General features: G+C 41.9%; 1 protein-coding gene across 1 annotated transcript in view; it reads right to left on the minus strand.

The window, feature by feature from the left end:
- Nucleotides 1–27,179, minus strand: part of tmem106c (transmembrane protein 106C) — a 69,259-nt gene that overhangs the window by 27,800 nt on the left and 14,280 nt on the right. Inside the window, exons 2-6 of the mRNA XM_072248831.1 lie at nucleotides 17,883–17,946; nucleotides 11,489–11,648; nucleotides 10,116–10,256; nucleotides 3,188–3,237; nucleotides 1,991–2,044 (exon numbers count right to left, since the gene is read on the minus strand). Of these exons, the coding sequence (XP_072104932.1) occupies nucleotides 1,991–2,044; nucleotides 3,188–3,237; nucleotides 10,116–10,256; nucleotides 11,489–11,648; nucleotides 17,883–17,946 (469 nt within the window). The remainder of the gene's footprint in view (nucleotides 1–1,990; nucleotides 2,045–3,187; nucleotides 3,238–10,115; nucleotides 10,257–11,488; nucleotides 11,649–17,882; nucleotides 17,947–27,179) is intronic.

Below are 27,179 nucleotides of genomic sequence, written 5' to 3' on the forward strand. Positions count from 1 at the left end.
GTCAAGCATGACTGATCATAGATAAAAGATGTAACCTTCCAGGTCAATGACTGGTCATCAGGACTGCTGAAAACTCCAATACATTGGATTGGTTTTGTTCATTTATTGCCCAATCCTAGCATTTCCCCAACAACTACATTTTCAGCCACGAGAGTGCCACTGTATGGCATGGAGTGTATCCTTTTGTAAGGAATGTTAATCATTGGTAACCAAAGCATTCCATATTGCTCAGACTATTGTATTTTAGCTGAAGTCAACCATCTCCCAAAACAGTTAGCAACCTACCCCAATCCCTCCTCTTCTCCATTATAAGACAGTGAATAGCAAAGCATTGGAATTCCTGAGTTTTAGAAGCATAGAGCACAAGGAAGGTGGTAAATGAATCTTTATAAAAAGATCAGCCAGACCAAAACTGGTATAGAATATTATATTCAATTCCGATCACCACACTTCAGAATACTAAGGCTACATCCACACTAGACCGGATAATTTTGAAAACGCTGGTTTTATGTAAAAACGAAAGGCGTCCACACCAGGTGTTTTTGAAAATATCTTCGTCCACATTAAAATGGATATTTGGGCATATCTCTTCCTACTGGGCATGCGCAGGACACAGAAAACAAGCGAAGAGGAAACGGTATACTTGGTGCATGTTTGTCCAGATACAAACTAGAAAAACTTAAAAGGAAATTGCCAAATAAAAGACTTGGTGTGCGTTTGTCCAGAAACATTTCCTACACCCATAGTCTCTTCACCAATGAAAGGGACGACAACTACAACTAAATGCAATAAGGCAAAAGTGAAATTTGCTAACACAAAATAATCTGCAGATGCTGGGGTCAAAGCAACACTCACAAAATGCTGGAGGAACTCAGCAGGTCGGGCAGCATCCGTGGAAACAATCAGTCAACGTTTCGGGCCGGAACCCTTCGTCAGGACTGTTATCTCATTTGTTTGCCTTTACTTTTGCTATGTCTTTGTGTATTATTTTGCTGTATTTAATATGTGCAATAAAACGAGTTACTGGGCAAAAGTGACAATTGCATCTATTGAATGTTTGCACAAGCAATACATTAATAAAGCACCTTGTTAAATGTACAAGACATGTCTGCATCAGTGTTATCTTGCATTTCCATACAATGTTACATTAGGCTGCTACACATCTATTGTCAGATGTTGTTGTGGTGTTGGAGGTTGCGTTCAAGAAAACAATGAAACGTCGCGCTGCCGCCACCATTTGTTCCAGCACGTCATGACAGCGGTTTTAAAAATCGCCGGTTACCCCGTACACATTACGCTGGATATTACACGTTTTCAGATTTATTCACTTTGGAGAGTGTTTCTGAAAAGCTCCGTTTTTGGGGGAGGAAAACGCCGTTTCAGTGTGGACGGAGGGTCAAAACGAAGAGAAAAAGCTTCGGTTACAGATTTATCCATTCTAGTGTGGACGTAGCCAAAGGATTCAGAAAATAGAGGATAAGCAATCTCAACAACATTACACTAGGTAAACTGGAACCATTCTCCTTACAGCAAAGAGCAGATTTGATAAAATGCATGCAAAATAGAGGGGATTAGACAAAGCAAATAGGATTAGGGCAGGAAAGGGCTGAGTGGAAACAGAGACAGGAGGACAAAGGTTTTTTCTCTAAAGTGGTTACAATCAAGAACAAATTGCCTGAAAATAACTTGCAGTGCTAAGGATTGGGGGAAAGGGATGCAAAGGGCAGGGAAAATATGATTGAGCAGACAGCTCCACACACAGAAAAAGCATTAACAGGAACTTAGATCCAGAAAGTTTGTTATGGTTCAAGCTTTCCCAGCTATTTCTATAGCTGAAACTGAATCTGATTGACAGAGCTCAGTTTACTTAGACAATATAGCATAATGCATTTAAATTAACATTTAAGATGTTGAATTGATTTTTAAATAAACAGTACTGGTAAAGAGCAAGCTTCATTCTATTTAGTTACTAAAATCTTAATGAACTTACTGCATGAAGACAACAATATTATGGACCTTGATTGATGGCATTGTGCAAAAAGTACTGTGGAAGAAAATAAACTGGTTAGATCACTTCAACCATGGTTGGGCAAGTCACATAGCTCATCATAGGACCATACATCTGTTTCTATACAAAGGCTACAGCACAAATCAGTTCCAAATGAACTGTAGGCCTCCTTCCTTCCCTCCACCTCAAGGAAAAAGGTCAGTAATAGTTCAAAATTCCTGACTACTTGACCACCACAGGAAAGTGAAATGTAAGTCAGAAAATATCAAGCAGCTCCACTCCAAAATGCTGCCCATCTCATACTTACTGAGATGCATAGAATCAAAATTGTTACAAGTGGAGGCTTAAATTTAAATTGCCATAAAAAAAGGCCATTACATTTGAATTTTCAGTATGGTTTAAAACCCTATTTGCACTCATGCTCAGGTTCCAGAAGCATTCAAGTGTCGGAAGCATGCACTAGATCGCAATTTATAATTGTAACTTCCATGTGGCCAATCATGGAATAGCATGAGCCTTACAAAAGTAACTTATGGGTTGAGTAATGTAGACTTGTCTCAGAAATAGTAGACCAAACAGAAAGTGGAAAAAAGGCATGGGGAGTGAAGGACATCAAAATATTTTCCCCAGGGAAACACCTGAATGTACTATTAATTCTCTATACAATCCCCAAATCTCAGTCACTTTAAGGAATAGAAAGGACAAATTCAAAAGTGAGTATGCATGTAATTTTAACATACCTGGATTAGATTACCACATTCAAAAGAATCAGGTATTCATGTTATATTCAATTATGTATACCACCCAAAAGGGACAAAATGACATTGGATTCTATTTGTTAATGGAAAGATTGAATATTGAATTACTCTTTTCCCATTTCCCCATCCTCCTCCAGCCAAGTTTTAGACATCCACTTCCTGGCTATAGCAGCTTTCAAAAACAAACAAACAAATTGATCTTTGATCTTAACCAAGAAGCTCCATTGCCCAGATCAACAGGCAAATAAAATTATTTTCAAACTACAGTATCTGGGATAGTTTTTATTGGAAGAAATGCTATTTGGTTGGTTTTTAAAATTTAGCATAGATTTATTTAATGCCATTTTGCATACTATTTATATAGAAATGATTTTACATTCAAGACAGTGAACACAAAGTTGGAAGTGAAAAATCTACTTACTACACATATGTTAGAGGTCCACTAAATTCCATTTGAACTGTGTAGTTAACCTGCAATATTAATAGATTCAAAAAAAGTCATTAATGGAACAAATATTCAACTTTTAAATATTATCACTTTTACTTATGCAAATGAAGTTACTAGAAGCTGTCCTATTTACTAGCTACGAAAGTGCAAACATGGTTTAGGCAATTTAGTGCTGAAGTGTCAAAGCCTCATTTATGTTTGTTTACAAGATGTGAACATCTAAGGCTACGTCCACACTAGACCGGATAATTTTGAAAACGCCGGTTTCGCGTAAAAACGATAGGCGTCCACACCAGGTGTTTTTGAAAGCATCTCCATCCACATTAAAATGGACATTAGGGCAAATCTCCGCCTACTGGGCATGCACAGGATACACAGAAAACAAGCAAAGAGGAAACTGTATACTTGGTGTGCATTTGTCCAGTTACAGACTAGAAAAGCTTAAAAGGAAATTGCCAAACGAAAGACACGGTGCACATTTGTCCAGAAACATTTCCTACAGCCATAGTCTCTTCGCTGATGAAAGGGACAACTAAATGCAATAAGGCTTGTTACTGGGCAGAAGTGAAATTTGCTGTTACCTCATTTGTTTGCCTTTACTTTTGCCATGTCTTTCTGTATTATTTTGCTGTATTTAACGTGCAATAAAATGAGTTACTTGGCAAAAGTGGCAATTGCATCTATTGAATGTTTACACAAGCAATACATTAATAAAGCACCTTGTTAAATGTATGAAACATGCCTGCATCAGTCTTATCTTGTATTTCCATACAATGTTACATTAGGATGTTACACATCTATTGTCAGATATTGTTGTTGTGATGTTGGAGGTTGCGTTCAAGAAAACAATGAAATGCCGCGCTGCCGCCACCATTTGTTCCAGCACGTCATGAAAGCGGTTTTAAAATTAGCTGGTTACCCCATACACACTACAACGGCCAACCAGCGCTCAGATTTAAAAACTCTGGAGAGTGTTTTAGGAAAGCTGCGTTTTTGGGGGAGGAAAACGCTGTTTCAGTGTGGAGAGAGGGTCAAAATGGAGAAAAAGCTTGGTTACAGGTTTATCTGGTCTAGTGTGGACGTAGCCTAAGAGAATGCCAGCATTTGTTTATTCCTATTTACCTCTGAACTAATTTAATTGACCACGTTTGTGTTTAGAACACAAGGCTATGCAAGAATGAATGGTCCAGAACTCTAGCTGTTAGCCTAGTACTCCTATCACTGTTATTCTACACCAACATTAAATTTGAGCACAGTATAATCTCTGGAAGAGCCTTTAGCCAATCACTAGTGTCAAGGTGCACGTCAATGGTATATACTCATAATTAACAATGCAGGGCCAACAGTTTCTTTTACACAAAGACTAAGGCAAATTGTCAAACCTGCAGTGCAAGAATTAACATGGGTACAGAGCACCAACAAAAAAAAAGTGAAGTGACATTCTAGTCTCAAAGAGAATCACTTGATTCAAAAGTCACTCTAGGGAACTCAAGGGATTACCCGAATGCCAAATCAAAACTGTGGAAGATTAGGTGTTCATTTACCCTTAAGTGAATGTCACATTTTTATGACCATGTTCCATTGGCCAATGACAGTATATTTATCCAAAGGAGGAATGAAATTACATGACACAGGCACCAAGATTTTGTATAATAACGAAGTCAGAAATCAGTGTGGCATTTCTTTCCAAGGGCAACATTGTAGTGCTGTTAGTGTTATCTTGGTTCACCCCTGCGTGTGTGGAGTTTGCACATTCCCTATGTGACTAAATAAGTTTCCTTCAATATCCCAAAGGCTTGTGCTAGTAGATTAATTGGTAACTACACATTGATCCTAGGTGTTTAGGCAAGCAATACAGTTGATGGGAATGTAAGAAAATGGGTCAAATGAGAATTGGAGTCAATGACTGTTTACAAGCTGGCACAGCCCTGGGTGGGCTGAAGGGTCAGTTCTTTATTGCATCATTTCACACCAAGAATATAGCAGGTCAAGCTATACTCCACACAAGTGGCATTAAAATGTTCAGAAGGACATTTTGCAGACCCAGTTCAAGGAGACATCGTAGAGGCAGAGCAGAGAGAATTTAAAATCGAGCTGGAACAGTAGGCACATTTCGCGCACTATAGTTCCCAAGGAGACCTTATTTAAAAAAAAAAAAAAAAGATAGATAGATAGGCATCCATTAGTCTCGTGAGACCATGGATTTGCCTTGGAAGGTTTCCAGGGTGCAGGCCTGGGCAAGGTTGTATGGAAGACTGGCAGTTGCCCATGCTGCAAGTTTCCCCTCTCCACGACACCGATGTTGTCCAAGGGAAGGGCATTAGGACCCGTACAGCTTGGCATCAGTGTCATCGCAGAGCAATGTGTGGTTAAGTGCCTTGCTCAAGGACACAACACGCTGCCTCAGCCAAGGCTCGAACTAGCGACCTTCAAATCACTAGACGAACGCCTTAACCACTAGGCCACATGCCAACACAAGGAGACATTGCATTGTGCATAATTAGGTACTTAACAAGGACCAATAAAATAAGCTAGATTTAAGCAGAGCAGCCATTATGGGAGTGGGCCAGAGTTAGTGGGGAGTTGAGGCTTTGACACAAAGGCACAAGCAGAAATTTTTCATCATCTATTATTTCTTATTGCACATTTAGAGCAGTGGGGATACCAGGCAGGATAATGGAATGTTCCTCTTGCAGGATGTGAGCGGGCAGAGAGACCTCCAGTGTCCCTGATGATTATATCTGCAAGTGTCCATCAGGGACCCCCACCACCCAGGTCACCTCTTCTTACTGCTGCCATCAGGAAGGTACACAAGCCACGGGACACTCATCACTAGGTTCAGGAACAGTTATTACCCCTCAACCATCAGGCTCTTGACTCAAAGGGAGGAACTTCAATTGCCCAGTCATTGAAAAGTTCCCACAACACATGACTCACTTTCAAGGCCTCTTCATCTCATGTTCTTGATATTTATTGCTCATTTATTATTTTATTTTCATTTGCACAGTTTTGCTGTCTTTTGCACACTGGTTGAACACACAAGTTGTTGTAGTCTTTCATTGATTCTATTATGGATTTAGCATGTTCACAAGAAAATTAATCTCAGGGTTGTGTATGGTGACATGTACTTTGATAACAAATTTACTTTGAACTTTGAAGAGCATCCAGATTCAGCTTCTAACTGACCACATTAAGGAGTTGTAGCTAGAACAGAATGAACTCGATCATTTGGGAGGCGGAGGTGTAGATAGACAGGACATACAAGGAGATAGTTACACCTAAGGTGCAGGAAATACAACTGGGTGACTGTCAAGAGGGGAAGGAGATAGGCAGCTAGTGCAGAGTACACCTGTGGCTGTTCCCCTCAACAAGTATACCAGTTTGGATACTGTTTGGGGGGGGGGGGGGGAAGAGAAGAAGAGAAGAAAGAAAAAGAAGAAAGAGGGAGAAATGACCTAGCAAAGGAAAGCCACAGCAGTTCAGTCAGGTCTCTGGCACTAAGAGGCAAGCTACAGTGACAAGGGATTCATTGGATAGGGAACAGAAAAGAAGTTCTGTAGACAAGAACGAGATTCGGGTAGCATGTTGTCTCTCGGGTGCATCTCAGAGTCCACAACATTCTTAAGTGGGAGTGTGAGCAGCCAGAAGACGCGGTCCACATCAGTACCAATGACATGCGTAGGAGGGATGACAAGGTTCTGTAAAAGTGAGTTAGGTGCCAAGGACAGGACTTCCAGGGTTGAGATCTCTGGATTGTTACTAGTGCCATGTGCTAGTGAGGCCAGAAATAGGAAAATCATACAGCTTAACACGTGATGAAGGAGATGGTGTAAGGGGGAAGGCTTCAGATTTTTGGATCACTGGGCTCTTCCAAGGAAGGTGGGACTTCTGCAGGAATGATGGTTTGCACCTGAACTGGAGGGGAATTAATATCCTAGTGGGAAGGTTTACTGGTGCTGCACAGGGGGTTGTTTAAACTAGAGTTGCAAGGGGATAGGAACCAGGGCACCAGAACAGATAGAGGTTGTGGAGAAAGACATTGTTAAACTTACATACAAAGTCACGGATGAAAAGATTGATCATGGTGGGACTAATGCTCAAGCTGCATATACTTCAATGCAAGGAATATTGTAGGAAAGGTAGACGAGTTTAAGGCATGGATCAGCACATGGAATTATGATATTGTCCATTAGTGAGACTGTTGCAGGAAGGGCAGGACTGGCAGTCAATGTTTCGGGGTTGTCGTTTTTAAACATGATAGAGCGGGAGGGGTAACATTACTGGCCAGGGAAAATATCACGACAGTGCTCAGTCAGGACAGACTGAAGAGTTCATCTGAGGTTTTATGGGTAGAAGAGGAATAAGAAATGCATGACCATGTTAATGGAATTATATTATGGACCATCCAACATTCTACTGGATTTAGAAGTGCAAATTTGTAGAGAGGTTGTAAAAACACAAGGTTGTGATAGTAGACGATTTTAACTTTCCACATACTTACTGGGTCTCCCATACTGGGAAAGGGCTGGATGGAAAATAGTTTATCAAATGTGCTCAGGAAAGTTTCCTTATACAATACATAGGAGTCCCAATGAGACTGAGTGCAATACTAGATCTCCTATTAGGGAATGAGGGAATTGGGGAATGTACTGTACTGCTGCATCATAATTTTCATAACACATGCCAATGATATTAAACTTAATTCTCAGACAGGGCAAGTGACAGAAGTCTGTGTAGCAGAACACTTTGCATCTAGTGATCTAATGCCATTAGCTTCAACGTAATTATGGAAAATGACAAGTCTGGTCCTCAGGTTGGGATTCTAAATTAGAGAAAGGTCAGCTTTGATGGCATCAGAAAGGATCTGGCAAGTGTGGATTGGACAGGCTGTTTTCTGGCAAAGGAGCACCTGGTAAGTGCGAGGCCTTCAAAAGTGAAGTTTGTATGTTCTTGTCTGAAGGTAGCAGGTTTAGGAAAGCTTGGTTTGAGAGATATTAAGGCATTGATTAAGAAAAAGGAGGCATATAGCAGGTATAGGCAGGTGGGAACAAATAAAGTACCCAAGTACAGGAACTGCAAGAGAACACTTTTAGGAAATCGGGAGGGCTAAAAGTAGACAAGTGTCTACTCTTGCAGACAAGGTGAAGGAGAATCCCAAGGGATTCTACAGATATATTAAAAGCAAAAAAAATATAAGATAAAATTGGCCCTCTGAAAGATTAGAATGGTAATCTATGCGTGGAGCCAAAAGAGATGGGGAAGACCTTAAATGGATTTTTTTTGCATCTGTATTTACTCGGGTGATGAACAAAGCCTATAGAAATGAGGCAGAGTAGCAGTGAGGTCATGGATCCTACAAAGATTACAGAGGTGCTGTTTGTTGTTTTGAGGCAAATTAGGGTGGATAAATTCCCTGAGTCTGACAAGGTACTCCCTCAGATCCTGTGGGAAGCTAGTGCAGAAACTGCAGGGGCCTTAGTAGAGAGATTTAAAACATCCTTAGCCACAGGTGAGGTGCCAGAGGATAGCTAATGTTCTGTTTAAAAAAGGCTCCAAGAATAAGCCAGGAAATTATATGCCGGTGAGCCCAACATCAGTAGTGGGAAAGTTACTGGAAGGTATTCCAAGGGTCTGGATACATGTATTGGATAGACATAGACCCATTAGGGATGGTCAGCATGGCTTTGTACATTGTAGGTTGCATCTAACCAATCTTTTTCAAGGAAGTTACCAAGAAAGTTGATGCAGACAAGGCAGTGGATGTTTCTACATGGACTTTAGCAAGGCATTTGCCAAGGTCCCACATGGGAGGTTGGTAAGGAAAGTCTAGTTGCTCAGCATTCAAGATGAAGTAGTAAATTGGATTAGGCATTAGCTTCACAGAAGCCAGAGAGTGGTACTAGATGACTGCCTCTGACTGGAAGCCTGTTGTTAGTGATGCACCACAGGGATCAGTGCTGGGTCCATTGTTTGTCATCTGTACTACATCATCCAGATCACTGATAAACCAGATCAGCAAAATTGCATGACACAAAGACTGGGACTGTAGTGGACAGCGAGGAAGACCATTAACACTTGCAGCAGGATCTGGACTAGCTGCAAAAAAAAAAAAAAAAAAAAAAAAAAAAGGATGGAATTTAATACAGACAAGTGAGAGGCGTTGCACTTTGGAAAGACCAACCAGCATCACATGTAGATCGGGTCCTAAAAACAAACAAAAAAAATAAACAAACAAACAGACAGACAAGCTTCTGGCACATTGGCCTTCATAAATCTGTGTTGAGTACAGGAGTTGAGATGTTATGTTAAAATTGTCCAAGATATTAGTGAGGTCTAATTTGGAGTACTGTGTGCAGTTTTGGTTGCCTACCTCCAGGAAAGATGTAAACAAGACTGAAAGAGCGTCAAGAAAATTTACAAGAATGTTACCAGGTCTGGAGGGCTTGAGTTATAGGGGAAGGTTGAATAGGTTCAAACTATTCCTTGGAGCATAGGAAAATGAGGGGTAATTTGATAGAGGTATACAAAATTATGAGGGTACAGATAGAGTAAATGCAAGCAGGCTTTTTCCATTGAGGTTGGGCAAGAATAGAACTAGCAGTCATGGGTTACGGGTGAAAGGTGAAACACAAGGAACACAAGGGGAAACTTCTTCACTCAAAGGGTTGAGTGTGGGGAACAAACTGCCAGTACAAGTGATGGATGGGGGTTTGATTTCACCACTTAAGAGAAATTTGGATAGGTACATGGATGGGAAGGGTATGGAGGGCTATGGTCTGGGTGCAGGTTGATAGGACAAAGGGAGGTAAATGGTTTACCATGGACTTGATGGGCTGAAGGGCCCATTTCTGTGCTGTAGTGTTCTATGATTCAAGTCGTAATAGTATAAATAAACACATACCTGCTTCTCACTTAGAGGTGGTATAATTGAAACATTACTCATCTGCTTTGTTCCAATCACAGTTTTCATGTACTGGACTTGGCTGGTAAGTGTATCCACAGAAACTGTATAAAAATTGGAGTTACTAATGTTCAGTGTACTCTGAAATTAAAAAAACAAAGCTGTTTCAGGAAGAATGCCTCTGATGGTATTGTATCCACATCAGTCAAAATGTAGATCAGGTAACCACCTTTCAGCATCTTCAATTCACAAGTTACTTCCCCCCCTTCCCCCAACACCCCACCCCTCAGAGCAATCTGCTTCAATGCTTCTTTTTAATCTATTTCTACATGCCAGCTTTTGAATCAGGGCCCAAGATCTGCACGTTCATGCATTACCTTCTCCAGAGATGCGACTTGACCTTGCCAAGTATTCCCAGCACTATTACCTTTGCTTTGATGTTTTGGTGCATGGGAGACATGGAGTGAAGGAATGCAAACCTACTACACTTTTGTACAGTGAATTTTCAGAGAAACTCTAACATTAAAAAAAAGCTCCAAACCACACAATGCCCAACATGCAACTTAGCTATACTCATTGTCTTATGTCAAAACCATTTTGTAAACTAAACCTGGATCATTACAAGTTACATAATGAGCTACAGAACTTAAAACAAATACAAATTTAGATATCGTCAGTGGAACAATATTGAGTAACATCGCTACTCAAAAACTGGTCACCAAACCGTTAAACATCATTGCTGCAGAATCCTCTTTACCACTGAAAGAGGAATAGTATTTCACATCTGATTGTTTCTGTTACCTCATTTTAAATTAACTTCACAGCCTGCCAGACATAATTTTGGTCCCTCAGCTGAAGGATACCTTGTCAACTCCATATCATGGGCTATACCAATTTCCCAAGTGCAAGTGGCATCCTGTTATTAGTAGTCAAATGCCAGTGAGCTACCAGTTCCTGTCTCACAAGCATTTCATTGATGGTTAATTTTGAGGTGACTTAACACCTATCAATACCTTAAATTACCAATTAGTTGAGGCAATCACAAACCTTCATTATTCATACAGCCTCAATATGCAAAAATAGAACTGTGGCTACACTACAATAGAGATTACATTCAATTATTTCAAAATGTTCCCAAGCAATTCAGTAAAGCAGATAACATCTTTCTATGGCCATTTTCTAATTCACAACACATTTAAAAACAATTAGGCCACCAAAATAGATTTTATTCAAAAACCTTATACAAATGGGGGGGGGGGTGGAAGAAGGGGAAAGAGGGGTGAAGGAAGGTCTGGGGAGAGGGAAAGTGTAAGAAACTAAAGGAGTATTACTTTAAATGGAATAAATGAGAATTACTTATTTTCAAACATTACCGTCATATCAATGATGACTCTGGAGTTATTGGCATCAAACCTTACAATAACCACTCTGATTCCATCATCATTCACTACCACTGAACGGGGGAACAAGAAGAAAACAACCAGTCCAGATATGAATAGGCACAGAAAAATGGATATGAAGACGTACAACTTCCTGAAATACAAAAGGTAACAAGATTAAAAATGTTTCCTTTAGAGTATTCCTTTCCCAAAGTTCAAGTCCCAGAATGAAAATACAATTCACATCCTTCATTATGTTAGCTACAAGTTTTTAAGTATTAGTGGCATGAAACTTTTGGGCAACCTAATAATTGGCAGTATAATAGGCAGAATTGTATCAGTGGGAATTTTAATTTCCTACTATTGACTGGGCCACCCAGAGCGCGAAGGGTCTGGATGGGGTGGAAATCTGTGAAATGAGTTCAGGAAGGTTTCCCCAAATCAATATAAAGAGGGCACTACTCAGGAGGGTCTTACTTGCCCTGCCTCACTGAAATGGCAGTCAAGGAGCAGTGTGGCTTTAGTGAGATAATTCAAAGTAAATTAGTTATCAGAGTAGATATACATTACCATATACAACCACAAGATTCCTTTTCTTGCAGGCAATCACAGCAAATACAAAAAGTAATGAATCAATGGAAGACCACACCCAATAACTAACGTGCTTAAAAAACAAACTGTGTAAATACAAAAAGTGAGACTTGGTTGCAAGAGGAGCAGGACTGGCAGCTCAATATGCTGGGGCTCTGTTTTAGGCATGACAGAGTGGAAGGGATTAAGGGAGGGTGGCAGCATTACTAGTCAGGGAAAAGTATCATGGCAGTGCCCATCGGGACAGACTGGAGAACTTGTCTAGTGAGATGTTATGGGTGGAACTGAGAAATAAGGGCATGTTTACATTAATGGGGCTACATTACAGACCACTCAACAGAATTAGGGATTGAAAGGAACAAATTTTAGAGATTGCAGACTGTTGCAAGAAACAAGGTTGTTATAGTAGGCAATTAACTTTCCACATATTGATCGGAAATCCCATACTATAAAAGGACTAACTAGTGTGTTCAGGAAAGTTTCCTTATTTAATCAGTACATAGAAGACCTAATGAGGGCTCATGTGATACTGGACTTTTATTAGTAATGAGACAGGGCAGGTTACAGAAGACTGTTGGGGAACACTTTGCATCCAGTAACCACAATGCCATTAATTTCAAAGTAAATATGCAAAAAGATAGGTCTAGTCTGCAGTTAAGATTTAAATTGGAGAAAGGCCAATTTTGATGGCATCAAAAATGAGTTGGCAACTGTGGATTGGGACAGTCTATTTTCTGGCATAGGTAACTTAAAGTGGGAAGCCTTCAAAAATGATATTTTGAGTACAAAGCTTGTATGTGCCTGTCAGAATAAAAAGGTAAAGATAACAAATGTAGGGAACTTTGGTTTTCAAGAGACACTGAGGTTCTGGTTAAGAGAGAAAAAAAAAAAAGAGGTGCATAGCAGGTGTAGGCAAGTAAGAACAATAAGGTACTTAGGTGTACAAGATATGCAAGAGAACACAAATAAATCAGGAAGGCTAAAAGGCAGCATAAAGTTGCTCTAGCAGACAAGGTAAAGGAGAATTCCAAGGGATTCTACTGGCATGTTAAGAGCAAAAGGATTGCTAGGGACAAAAAATGGTCTCTGGAAGACCAGAATGGTAATCCATGCGTGGAGCCAAAAATATTGGGCGAAATCTTAAATGCATTCTTTGTATCTATATTTACTCAGGAGACAGAGAGAGTCTTCAGAAGTGAGGCAAAGCAGTATCAACTTCATGGACCCTGTACAGATTACAAAGGAGATGTAATACAAAGCAAATCAGAGTGGATAAATCCCCAGGGCCTGACAAGGTGTTCCCTCAGAACCCACCGGAGGCAAGTGCAGAAGTTGCTGTGGCCCTAGCAGAGATACTTAAAAGATCCTTAGTTGACAGGAGAGGTACCAGAAGATTGGAGGATAGCTAAGGTTGTTCTGCAGTTTAAAGAAAGAAAAAAAACAACAGGAAATTACAGGCCAGTGAATCTGACATCAGTTGTGAGAAAGTTATTAGAAGGTAGTCCAAGGCACCAGATATACAAGTATTTGGATAGATGTGGACTGATTAAGGATATTCAGCATGGTTTCATGAGTGGTAGGTCAAGTCTAATCAATCTTGAGTTTTGAAGTTACCAAAAAAGCAAGACAGTGCATGTTGACTACATGGACTTTAGTAAGGCATTTGACAAGGTCCCACATGGGAGGCTGGTTTGGAAGGTTCAGTCCTTCAGTATTCAAGATGAGGTGGTAAATTGGATTAGACATTGGCTTTGTGGGAGAAGCCAGAGAATGGTAGAAGATGGTTGCTTCTCTGACTGGAGGCCTGTGACTAGTGGAGTGACACAAGGATCGGTGCTAGGCCCATTGCTGTTTGTCATCTATACCAATGATCTGGATGATAATGTGGTTAACTGAACCAGCAAATTTGCAGATAACACCAAGATTGGGGGTGTGGTGGACAGTGAGGAAGGCCATTATAGCTTGAAGAGGGATCTGTATTAGCTGGGAAAATGGGCTTTTTTTTAAAAAAAAAAGGCAGATGGAATTTAATGCAGGCAAGTGAGAGATTTTGCACTTTGGTAGGATCAACCAGGGTAGGTCTTATACAGTGAACAGTAGGGCACTGAGGAGTGTGGTAGAACAAAGGGATCTAAGAATACAGATACACAATTTGTTGAAAGTGGCATCATAGGAAGATGGGTCGCAAAGAAAGCTTTTAGCACATTGGCCCTCATAGATCAGAGTGCTGATCACAGAAGATGGGATGTTATATTGAAGTTGTACAAGATGTTGATGAGTCCTAATTTGGAGTATTGTGCCCAGTTTTGGTCACCTACCTACAGGTAAGATTGTAAACAAGGTTCAAAGAGTGCAGGAAAAAGAAATTTACAAGGAAGTTGCCAGGACTAGAGGACCTGAATTATAAGGAACATTGAATAGCTAAGGACTTTATTCCTTAGAACATAGAAGATTGAGAGGAGATTTCATAGATGTATACAAAATTATTAAGGGGTATAGATAGGAAACATGCAAGTAGGCTTTTTCAACTGAGGTCAGGTGGGACTACAACCAAAGGTCACGGCTTAAGGGCGAGACGTTTAAGGGGAACACAAGTGGAAACTTTTTCACTCAGTGTCATGAGTGTAGAATGAGCTGCCAGTGCAAGAGGTGCATGGAAACTCTATTTCAATGTTTAAGAGAAGTTTGGATAGGTACATGGATAGTAAGGATTGGGAGGGCTACGGTCCTGGTACACATCATTGTGAGTAGGCAGTTTAAATGACAAGATGGGTCAAAGGGCTTATTTCTGTAGTGTACTTCTCTATAACTCCAAGGGGTAAAAAATAATAAATAAGCAATAAAAAGAGAACACGAGATTGAGTCCTTGAAGGTGAGTCTAGTTGAGAGGAAATAGTTCAATAATAGGGTGAGTGAAGTTACTGTCCTCTGGTTCAAGGGTAATAAGTTCCTGAACATGGTGGGGCAAGTCCTGAGACTCTTGTACCTTCTCTCTGATGGTAGCAGAGAGAAAAGCATGGCCTGGATGTTTGTGGGGGTGGGTGGCAGTCTCTCTTGATGATGCTGCTTTCCTGGGACAGTGCTCCATGTAGATGTGCTCAATGGTGGGAAAGGCTTTGCCTGTGATGGATTGGGCTGTATCCACTACTTTTGTAGGATTTTCCGTACAAGGGCATTGGTGTTTCCATACCAGGCTGTGATCAACCAGTCAATGGGGAACATGCCTTACGAGAATAGGTTGAGTGAACTCGGCCTTTTCTCCTTGGAGTGATGGGAGGATGGGAGGATGAGAGGTGACCTAATAGAGATGTATATGATGAGAGGCATTGATCGTGTGGATAGTCAGAGGCTCCCCCCCCCCCCCATGGCTGAAATGGTTGCCACAAGAGGACACAGGTGCTGGGGAGTAGGTACAGAGGAGATGTCAGGGGTAAGTGTTTTTTTTTGTATAAACTTAGAGTGGTGAATGCGTGGAATGAGCTGCCGGCAACGGTGGTGGGGGCAGATACGATAGGGTCTTTTAAGAGACTTTTAGATAAGTACATGGAGCTTAGTAAAACAGAGGGCTATAGGTAAGCCTAGTAATTTCTAAGGTAGGGACATGTTTAGCACAACTCTGTGGGCCGAAGGGCCTGTATTGTGCTGTAGGTTTTCTATGTTTCAATATACTCTCTACCACCCACCTATACAAGTTCGCCAAAGTTTTAGATGACAAGCTGGATCTTCACAAACTAACAAACTAGAGGCACTGTCATGCTTTCTTCTTAATAGCACTAATGTGCTTAACACAGGACAGATCCTCTGAAGTAACAGGAATTTAAAGTTGCTGGCCTTCTCCACATTTGATCCCCCAATGCAGACTGGTTCATGGACCTCACACTTCCTTCTCCTGAAGGAAATAATCATCATCTCATTGGTCTTGCCGACAATGAGTGATGTTGTTGTTGTGGCACAACTCAGCAAATTCTGAATCTCCCTCCGATATGCTGATCTGTCACTGCCCTTGACTCAGCCAACAGTGTGGTGTTGACAAACTTAAACGTGGCTTTGGAGCGCACTCAGTTCACAGTCACAAGAGAAAACTTGTAGAGCAAGGGACTAAGCACACAGCCTTGTGGGGCACCTATGCTGAGGAAGATTGTGGAGATGTCAATCCAAACTGTTTGGTCTTCAAGTGAGGAAATTGAAGATTCAATTTAATTTCTCAATAGTGATGGAAAAGGAAAGACAGGTCTACAGTTTAGGGTCCCAAACTGGGGTAGGGCTTATTTTGGGGGAAATTAGGCAGGATCTACAAGAAGTTGTTTAGGTGAGCCCTTTTGAAAGGAAAAGAATGAATGGCAAGTGGGAGGCTTTTTAGAAAAAAAGTGATAGCAAGTGTCCAGGAGCAGCACATTTCTGTTAGGGTGAAGGGTAAACCTAGCAAGTTTTGGGAAACTTGGCCAATGAGGGAGATGGAGGCTGTGGTCAAGAGAAAAAAAACAACATACATTGGGCCTGAGGTTAGAGACAAGCAAATCCCTTGATGACAAGATTAAGAACACTTGAGAAAATAGGGAGGGCAGAGCGAGAGTACAAGGAACTTCATTATGTGGTAACTTGCTGCATAAATGACAAACCAAGTCCTCCTCTACTTGCAATCAGGTTTTCTCAGTCTAACAGTCAAATAAAATCACCCCATCCTGCCCTCAATACAGACTGAAGCCTAATATAGACCTCCCTGTCTGAACTAACATCATTTTAAAAAAAAATAAATAAATCCATGGACTCAATTTAGAGGAGACAATACAAACTGTTGCAAATCACTGCCCAAGTAGACAACTACCAGAACAGCATCAGATACAATTCTACCTGACATGCAAATCTGCCCCAACTTGCACAAGCAGCTGATTAGCTTAGCTCCATTTCTTTACTATGTTACGATCTTTCATGAGAAGCCACTTCCAATCTCACCTCAATACCTGCAAGAACTTGTACAAATTTACACTGGCATCCAAGAGACTGCTTTGGTATGCTACGTGTTCTCCAAACCAAGTATTTACTTCTCAGCTGCTACCCACATTACATCTTTAACAAGACCCAATCTTTGTCTTCAATCCCAAAATACAGCTGCCATTTGGGGGCAAGAGATTCTGCAGATGCCAGAAATCTTGAGCAACACACAAAATGCTGGAGGAACTGAGATCAGATCATCAACCCAGTCCTAATGAAGGGTCTTGGCATGAACATTGCCTGCTTCCCTTCACAGATACTGCCTGACCCAAGTTCCTTCTGCATTCTGCGTGCTCTCCTATTAGAGGATCTCAAAAATTAACCAAATGAAAACCCTGCATTCAACACTTAAATTAATCTTTTAAAAAGTTATTCTAAATTGGCTCACAACCTCAAATTGGTTATCTGACTTGTGGATATGTCTACAGATTTACAGGACCTGTTGAACTAAATCCTATTGACTCAATACTCTTATTAAATACTGCAACCTTTGTATTGCACTTACAGCGTGTAATTGCCATTTCTAGTTTAGTACCAAGTTCAGATCCAATAGACTCCAACATGTGCCTTTAACTTAATTGCAGATATTGTCAAGTTCTGTAATAGGACAGTGATGGCAAATTACTGCCACCAAAATCACTACTGGACTAGGCTATAAATTAAGAGTCTTGGACGTCAACTCCTCAAATCTGTTCAGGCCTCCCCATTGATATTTAGCATTGAGAACTGACCAATTTAGCCCTACCAACTCTAATCACACTATATGCAACAGTATGTTACAGATTATAGTCCTTGCATGACTTACGTCCTTTGTGGCTGCAGCCTCTGGTCACTGTATGGGATCAAAGCCACCAATTCATTTACTTGACCTGAAAAATAAAATGAAGGAGCTCAGCAAATGGGATTTACCCCTTTATAAAGAGCAAAGTAAAAATAAATTTTTAAATACAAAAGACTTGCAGTTTTCCTCCACAGGTTATGCAACCTGAACAAGTATACGAAGGGAGGTCCAAGGAAGAGCAGGAACTCTGGTACAAAACCAAAGTTGGGGTAATGGGAGAAGGAATGATAGTGGGTGCCAAGCAAGTGGCAAAAACTTAATTGCAGATAATGGATCTGGAAGTTGTCCAAACAAGAATGAGACACCAAATTCAACAGTTTCAGACAGTGTTGCAAGGCCTGTAACCTGCATACTTAGAAGACAAGTGATGGACCTTGAGCTTATGTAGGGCTAGGTTAGAACAGTGTAGGTGGCCAGAATGGGAGTGGGATGTAGAACCAGGATAAGCAAATGGAAGTTCAAGGTCAGTTGCATGTTGAAGAGCAGTTATGCACAGAACACCTTTTGCATTCTCCAACATTGAGACAAGCAGCATGAAAATGGAGTAGTACAAACAAAATTATTGGCCAATTGAACAAGGTGAAGCAAAGGAGGTAGAAAAACAAATGTTGCAACTCCTGCAATTGCATGTAGGTATTACCAGAAAGGGGAGTGGACATTGGTGGAAATGGAAAGTAAACAAGGGAATTGAGCAGGAAACAGTTTCACTGGAATAGGGGGAGAGGGGGAGGGGGGGGACTGAAAGCAGCATCATATTGCAAGGATCCCTCAAGGATCTGCTGAATCTACAGTCTGGTGCAGGTAGCAAGAGCAGAATTACAGAAAGTGGAACAGGTGCAATGTGTCCTGTCAATTATGGAGGGGAACCTTGGTCAAGGAAAATAAGACACCATCTCAAACATTTGTGGAGAAGCTATCATAAGAAATACAATGGAGCTGGAGAAATTAGAATAGAATTCTTTATAGGAAGCAGGGTGTGTTATCAGGACAGTGATTAATATCCATTATGCCTACAGTCATTTGTGCATTTCAGGAATAGGCAAGTCAAGAGCCAGAAATGTACCATGTATTGACAGAGTTGGAGGGAAGCTAGAAAAGCTAATGAAGTGGGTTTTGTATTGGAGCAGGAATCAGCATCAAGTCCTGTCAATCTCAGTGATTCACTTATACTTCCAATTCAGTGTACCACTTAATACCATCTTCAGTGGAGAAAGGAATTGCAGTTTCAGTGGCTGATAGCACAAAAAGCATTTTCAGTTTTCAAATCCAACTAAGGCTTCCTGTTACTTGTCACCAACACCCATTTGCCATCCCTCTCCAATTCTACTACTCTTTGGTCACCTCACTTTTATTTGTTCCAAAGTTGAGGACAGCAGCATGTCATCTAATAGAAAATCTTCCATGAATACCAAAGGCTACATTTAACTGGCAGTAAATGAGCCTTCCCACTTGGATAGTTCTGATTAAAAGAACCTGCAGCAGAAACCGAAAACCTACAGCACAATACAGGCCCTTCGGCCCACAAAGCTGTGCTGAAAATGTACTTACTTTAGAAATTACCTAGGGTTACCCACAGTCCCCTACTTTTCGGAGCTCTATGTACCTGTCCAGGAGTCTCTTAAAAGACCCTATTGTATCTGCCACCACCACTGTCACCAGCAGCCCATTCCACTCACTCATCACTCTCTGCATAAAAACTTACCCCTGACATCTCTGTACCTTCTTCCAAGCACTGTAAAACTGTGCCCTCTCATGTTAGCCATTTCAGCCCTGGGAAAAAGCCTCTGACTATCCACACGATCAATGCCTCTCATCATCTTATGCACCTCTGTCAGGTCACCTCTCATTCTCCATCACCCCAAGGAAAAAAAAGCAGAGTTCACTCAACCTATTCTCACAAGGCATTCTCCCCAACCAGACAACATCCTTGTAAATCTCCTCTACACCCTTTCTATGGTTTCCACATCCTTCCTATAGTGAGGCAACTAGAACTGAGCACAGTACTCCAAGTGGGGTCTGACCAGGGTCCTATATAGCTACAACATTACCTCTCTGCTCCTAAACTCAATCCCACAATTGAAGGCCAATGCACCATATGCTTTCTTAACCACAGAGTCAACTTGCGCAGCAGCTCTGACCCCAAGATCCCTCTGATCCTCCACACTGCCTAGAGTCTTACCATTAATTTTAAATTTTTTTTTTCTTCCGTGAATAACTACCAACCAAAATTTCTAGCATCCTCAGATCGCCTTGATTTGCAGTACTTCCCCCCCCCCACAGTTCCAACAGTCTTCTCCACCCCACCCCCAAAATGGCTTTTACTACTGCCATGATTTAGACATCCCTCAAATCTCCATCTCACTTCAGACTTCACTTTTGTTTTCTCCACCCCTCCCCATTCACAACTTAAAAAACGATTCCGAACATTTTCCTAGTTTTGATGAAAGGTCAAAGATCTAGATCAACCCAACACTCAGGGTTTCCAGCATCTACAGTGTCCTTTTCAGCTTAAATTGTATACACTTGTAGCCATTTTAATGGCTTTGATCAACTCTAAAATGCAAGTTACAACTTCCTACCCAATTTCAGAAACATTCAAGACCCCGTGTTCAGCTGGTAGGAAAATTAGGCACATCTACCCATCTCAAGTATTGAAGTTACAGGACAATCACCAGGTACACAAGCATTTCCCTCAACCAAATGTTTAGATCGCATCCAAATGTGGATCTCTACAAAGGCTTATTTCTTGTTATGATAGGAAATTGACTGCCTGCTTCAACATTTCTGACAGTTATAACATGATCCTACCACAAGTGACAACCCACTACCACATTGTCATCTGCGCAGACCACCATCTCCCTGGTTTCCTCAGCCCTCCGCACCTCCAGACAATAACCGGGAACTGCAGGGGGTAACAACACCCTACACCTCAGCTGGGGACCCAACCAGTCCTTCCAGGCAAGGCAGATATTCACGTACATCTCCTCTAATCTTGCCTATTGCTATTGATGACCTTCTCAAGGCCTAGTGCAGAGTAGGCAACCACTTTGCCAAGCATATCCCCTGTTCACTATGGCTATCTGGACCTTTGGTTGCTAGCCATTAAATGTCTCTTTCCTCCTCTTCCCCCACATCCCACCCCTATTAAAAAGGAAAACACACCCTGTCTGTCCTCAGCCTCTTCCACTGCCAGGGAGAGAGGATACGAGACCAAACTAAAAGAACAGCACCTCATTCTACACCTCACTCTACAACCTGATGGCACAAAGGTTGAATTTCCCCAATTTAGGTAACCTGCTTCCCCCACACCAGTCTATTTCTCACTCCTCCATTGGAGTGTCTAGATCCACCCACACCCCAACCCCACCCCCATTTTCCCCAACACCCCTCCCACTATTCCAATCTGCCCACCTGCCCCAAATCCATTTTGCTTCTATGCTCCACTGCTTTATTAGATTCCATGAATTGTAGCTTTTAGTCTCCACCCATCATTTTCCAGTTTGTCACTATATCCATCCTTCCCTCCCCCATCAAGCTCCATCTTCCCATATCTGGATCCACTTAACTCTTGCACCATTCCATTATTTTGTACATCTCTACTCTGTCCAGATGAAGGGTCTCAACCCAAAACTACTGTATTGACTGTCTTACAGAGTTACTCCAGTTTGATTTTACTCCACAAGACGTAGGTGCAGAATTAGACATTCAGTCCAGAGTTTGCTCGCAATTTCATCATGACTGATCCATTTCCTTCTCAAACCCATTCTCCTGCCTTCTCCCCATAACCTTTCATGCACTGACTAATCAAGAACCTACGAATGTCTGTCATTAAATGCACCCAGTGACCTGGCCTTCATAGCCACCTGTGGCCACAAATTCACCACCATCTTGATAAAGAAATTGTTCCTCTCCTCTGGTCCAAATGGGCATCCCTCCATTTTGAGGCTGTGCCCTCTGTCATAGACTCCCCACCATAAGACACATCCTCTTCACATCTACTCTATCTAGGCTTTTCAGCATTTGATAGGTTTCAATGAGATCCCCCTTCATTAGTCCAAATTCCAGCAAATGCAGGCCCAGAGCTTTCAATTGCTGCTTATATGGTAACCTTTTTGTTCCCAGAATCAATCTCATGAACCCCCTCTGAACCCTCTCCAAATTTCAGCACATTCTTTCTTAGGCAAGGGGTCCAAAACTGCTCACAATATCCTAAGTGAGGCCTCACCAGTACCTTGTACAACCTTTTGAAATGAATGCTAACATTCTATGCGCCTACTTCACCACTGATTCAGCTTCTCAAATTAGCCTTTAGGGAATCCTGCACAAGAACTCAGATCCCTTTGCACCTTGGATTTTTGAATTTTCTCCCCATTTAGAAAGAAGTGATTTTATTCCTTCTATTAAAGTGCATGACCATACACTTCCCAGTACTATTCCATCTGCCACATTTTTTGCCCATTCTCCTCATCTGTCCATGTCCTTCTGCAGCCCCTCTGCTTCAACACTACCTACCTCTCCACCTACCTTCACATCTATGAACTTGGCCAAATTGTTGGCATACAATGTAAGCAGCAGTCACAACACAGATCCCTATGGAACACCACTAGTCACTGGCAGCCAACCCTTTATTCCCACTCCCATTAAAAAGGAAAACATACCCTGTCTGTCCTCAGCCTCTTCCACTGTCAGGGAGAGAGGCCTAAGAGGCTCCCTTTATTCCCACTCTGCCTCCTGCCAATCAGCCACTGCTTCATCCATGCTAGAATCTTTCCTGGAATACCATGGGCCCTTATCTTGTTTGGCAGCCTCATGTGCAGCACCTTGTCAAAGGCCTTCTGAAAATCTAAGTACAGGTTCCCCCTGCCATCCGAAGGTAGAGCGTTCCTACGAAATGGCTCGTAAGCCAAAATGTCGTAAAGCAAAGAAGCAATTACATTTATATGAGAAAATTTTGTGAGCGTTCGCAGACCCAAAAATAACCTACTAAATCATGCCAATTAACACAAAACCTAAAATAACAGTAACATATAGTAAAAGCAGGAATGATATGATAAATACACGGCATATATAAAAGTAGAAATACTTTTCCACAATCATTACTGCACTGTTCTCTGAAGCGAAAATCTCACGCAAGCGCTGTTGGCAAAAACACTCGCAAGCGCTCTCCAGTAACCTTTAAACTATGAAGCTGCCAAATCATACCAAATAACACGTAAAAATACACAGCCTATATAAAAGTAGAAATAATGTACAGTGTAGTATCACTTACCAGAATCGGGAAGACAGCGCAGAGCACATTGATGATGGTGTGTTAGACTGAGTCGTTGCAGGTTGGCTGGTGCAGTGGCCCCCACCCTCCAGGCCACCAACCGATACCGAACCGTGAGGCATGCAGGGGTCCAGCGGTAGCCAGGAGGCACACAGCACGTCTTTAAGGAAAAAAGCCAAAATAAACATACTAATTAATTAGGTGCCACCCAACACCTAATGGTCGGCCCAGATCAGTGCCAATTTCCGACTGCATCATCTATGATCTAGGCTGACAATTACGTGTCGGGCGGCACCTAATTAATTAACATGTTTATTTCAGCTTTTTTTCTTAAAGATGTGCTGTGTGCCTCCCGGCTACTGCTGCATTCTCCGCAAATCAGTATCTGTCCGTGGCCTGGATGTTGGGGTGGTGGGACACTGGGGTGTCATCTCGTCATGTGTTTCCATTAGGGCAGGCAGCTCATCTTCCATGACTGCCCGCCTCGATGTTGGAGGTCGAGGTTCATCGTCTGCTGTGGAAGGCTTGCTCGACTGCTGAGCCTCGCGCATTTTTCTATCATATAGTTCTTTGTAAGGGCTCAAACCATCTTGCAACTATCCCCTAAACTTACGTACCCTTTCAAAATTAAAGTCGTACTTTATCATTGCAGCAAAAATCTCACGTAGTTGCTTTACTTTTGCTACTGCATTCGGTTTCGATGGTTATCCTTTCCTCTTCCAATTGCATCAGCTATTCATCTATCAGTTCTTGGTCACGGGATGCCAAAACGTCTTCAACATCATCTTCGTCAGCTTCCACAAGCCAAACTCACTTTGTCTTAGTTCGTTCACCATGATCTAAATGCTTAATTATGTCTAGTTTTACGCTAAGTGTAACACCCTTATGAGCCCTTTCAGGCTTTTCCGATACCATAGAACTCATCTTGCAAACGACTGCTCACAGGCAGGTGTTTAAGGAATGCCGGCTAGAATGCAGTTCCGAATCCGGGGGAGAGCAGCTGTTCGGGGGTGCGCGCTGCCTTTTATCGCGCGCTGATTTTTTTCGTAACAGTGAAAACACCTTCTGAAAGTGAAAACAGGGTACTAATGTAGGTCTTTCCTAACAGTGAGGTTTCGTAAAGTTAATGTTTGAAAAGCAGGGGACACCTGTACATAACATCCATCGACTCTCCTTCGTCTATCCTGATTGTTATTTCTTCAACAAATTCCAACAGATTTGTCACGGCAAGAGTTTCCCCTCTTGGAAACCATCCTGACTGGCTTATTTTTATCATGTGCCTCCAAGTATCCAGAAACCTCACTCTAACAATCAGTTCCAACATCTTCCCCCACTGAGGTCAGATGAACTGGCCTTTAATTTCCTCTCTTCTGCTTCTCTCCCTTTTTAAAGGATGAAGGGACTTTGCAATTTTCTAGTCCTCCAGGACCATGCCAGAATCAATTGATTCTTGAAAAAAAAAAAAAAAAAAATAATTTAAAATATTCTACAATCTCTTCAGCTTCTGAGCTCAACCCCCAAGAATTCTACATCTTCTGGTCCTATGTCATCCCTTTCTAAAGATTTGATTTCATTATTTTTTTTTCCAAAAACTAGTAGAGCCACTCCTCTGCATATCTGCTCTTTAGATCAGTGGTCCCCAACCACAGGGCCGCAGACTGGTACCGGGCTACAAAGCATGTGCTACTGGGCCGCAAGGAAATGATATGATCTGGCGATATAAAACCTTACGAGTCAGCTGCACCTTTCCTCATTCCCTGTCACGCCCACTGTTGAACTTGAACGCACCCGAGGTCAGTCAGTCATTAACCTACAACTACTCGATGAGTAAGCAGCAAACGTCGCTTGAGAGTTTCTTTGGAAGAGATGGTAGGGGACATAAAAGGCCTAACAATGACGATAATGCAGAGACAGCTGAGGCAGAGACTGCAAAAAAAAAGCTTCCTTCAACAGAAAATACGAGTCGTACATAAAATATGGCTTTATTGCGACCAGTAACTTGCACGCTCCAAGCCCCCCTGTGTGTGATATGTGGAGACAAGCTGTCTAATGAGGCAATGAAGCCCTCAAAACTGCTTCAGCACCTTGAGTCCAAGCACCCCACACTTAAAGACAAACCCGTTGAGTTTTATTTTTTGAGTGGAAAAAAACGTGAGCAAGTGGGACAGAAGCAAGTGTTGAGAGCCACCACCTCCACAAATGCTGCTGCTCTGAGAGCATCATATTTAGTGGCTAGCCCTATTGCTAAGGCTAAGAAGCCTTTCACTGTTGGTGAAGAATTGATTCTGCCTGCTGCCAAGGATATGTGCCGTGAACTGCTGGGAGAAGCTGCAGGTTGTCTGGTTTCACTACCTGAGTCAAAGAGGTTGCTCCTGAATGCCATTCTACACACTGTCATACACAGGGAAATGCTGGCTAGCCAAAAAATGGCACCTGATCTTAACAGCGTATTGAACGACGTTGTTGAAGTTATCAATCACATCAAAGCAAAAACCCTTAACTCACATCTGTTTGAGCAGCTTTGCGAGGAAATGGATGCAGAGCACAAACGCCTTCTCTCACACACTGAAGTCAGGTGGCTATCAAGGGCGAGAGCCCTGGCCAGGGTTTTTGAGTTAAGAGAGCAGCTACAGAGATTTCTTTCAGGAAAAAAGTCACCACTGGCAGCACACTTCAGTGACGAGGAGTGGATAGCAAAACTCGCTTATCTGTGTGACATCTTCAATCTGCTCAATGAACTCAATTTATCACTTCAGGGGAGAATGACAACTGTCTTCAAGTTGGCAGATAAAGTGTCTGCTTTCAAAGCCAAACTGGAACTGTGGGGACGGCAAGTGGACAGGGGCATATTTGACATGTTCCCAAAATTAGCTGGGATTTTGGGAGAGACTGAGGCTGCACTGTCCTTCTCACAGCTGGTGCGCGATCACCTATCTTAACTGTCGACAGAATTTGAGTGTTATCTTCCCAACCGCAAATGACCCAAGACGTGCCAAGGAATGGGTCAGTGACCTATTTGTGAATGTCCCCGGTGAATCATCCATGTCAGCAAAGGAAGATGATCAACTCCTCAAGCTTGCAAATTACGACGGGCTGAAAAGTACGTTTGACAAACATCTCTGCCGGCATTCTGAATCAAAGTCAAAGCTGAATATCCTGAGATAACCACAAAAGCACTGAAAACGTTGCTTCCATTTCCAACATCATATCTCTGCGAAGTGTGCCCCCCCCCCCCCAATCACCAGTTGGCCGGTCTGCAAGAATATTGCCAATATTAAACCGGTCCGCGGTGCAAAAAAAATGTTGGGGACCCCTGCTTTAGAGATTGTGTATCCTTGGATATTAATCTCCCAACTACAAAAGTCTTTCAGCTATGACTCCGTGATACCACATCATACCTCCCAAACTCCAACTGCACTACAAGATCATCTACTTCAGAATCATTTTTTATTATCACCAGCATGTATTATGAAATTTGTTAACTTAGCAGCAGTTCAATGCAAGACGTAATATAAAAATATATATACCCATGTATATTGAATAGATTAAAAAGTGCAAAAACTGTGTGCACGCCTTCAGGCTTCTGTACCTCCTTCCTGATGGTAACAATGAGAAGAGGGTATGCCCTGGGTGTGGGGTCCTTAATAATGGATGTCATCTTTCTGAGGCAGTGCTCCTTGAAGATGTCTTGGGTACTACAAGGGCTAGTACCCAAGGTAGAGCTGACTAATTTTATGACTTTCTATAGCTTCTTTCGGTCCTGTGCAGTAGTACCCCCAACCCTGTGCTAGACAGTGATGCAGCCTGCCAGAATGCTCTCCGTGGAACATCTGTAGATGTTTGTGTTTTAGTTGACAAACACAATCTCTTCAAACATCTAATGAAATGTAGCCAGTCTTGCCTTATTTATAGCTGCATAAATACATTCAGACCAGGCTAGATCCTCAGATCTTGACACCCAAGAACTTGAAATTGCTCACTCTCCACTTCTG

Source organism: Mobula birostris, chromosome X (genome assembly GCF_030028105.1).
Source record: "Mobula birostris isolate sMobBir1 chromosome X, sMobBir1.hap1, whole genome shotgun sequence".
Classification (NCBI taxonomy): Eukaryota; Metazoa; Chordata; class Chondrichthyes; order Myliobatiformes; family Myliobatidae; genus Mobula; species Mobula birostris.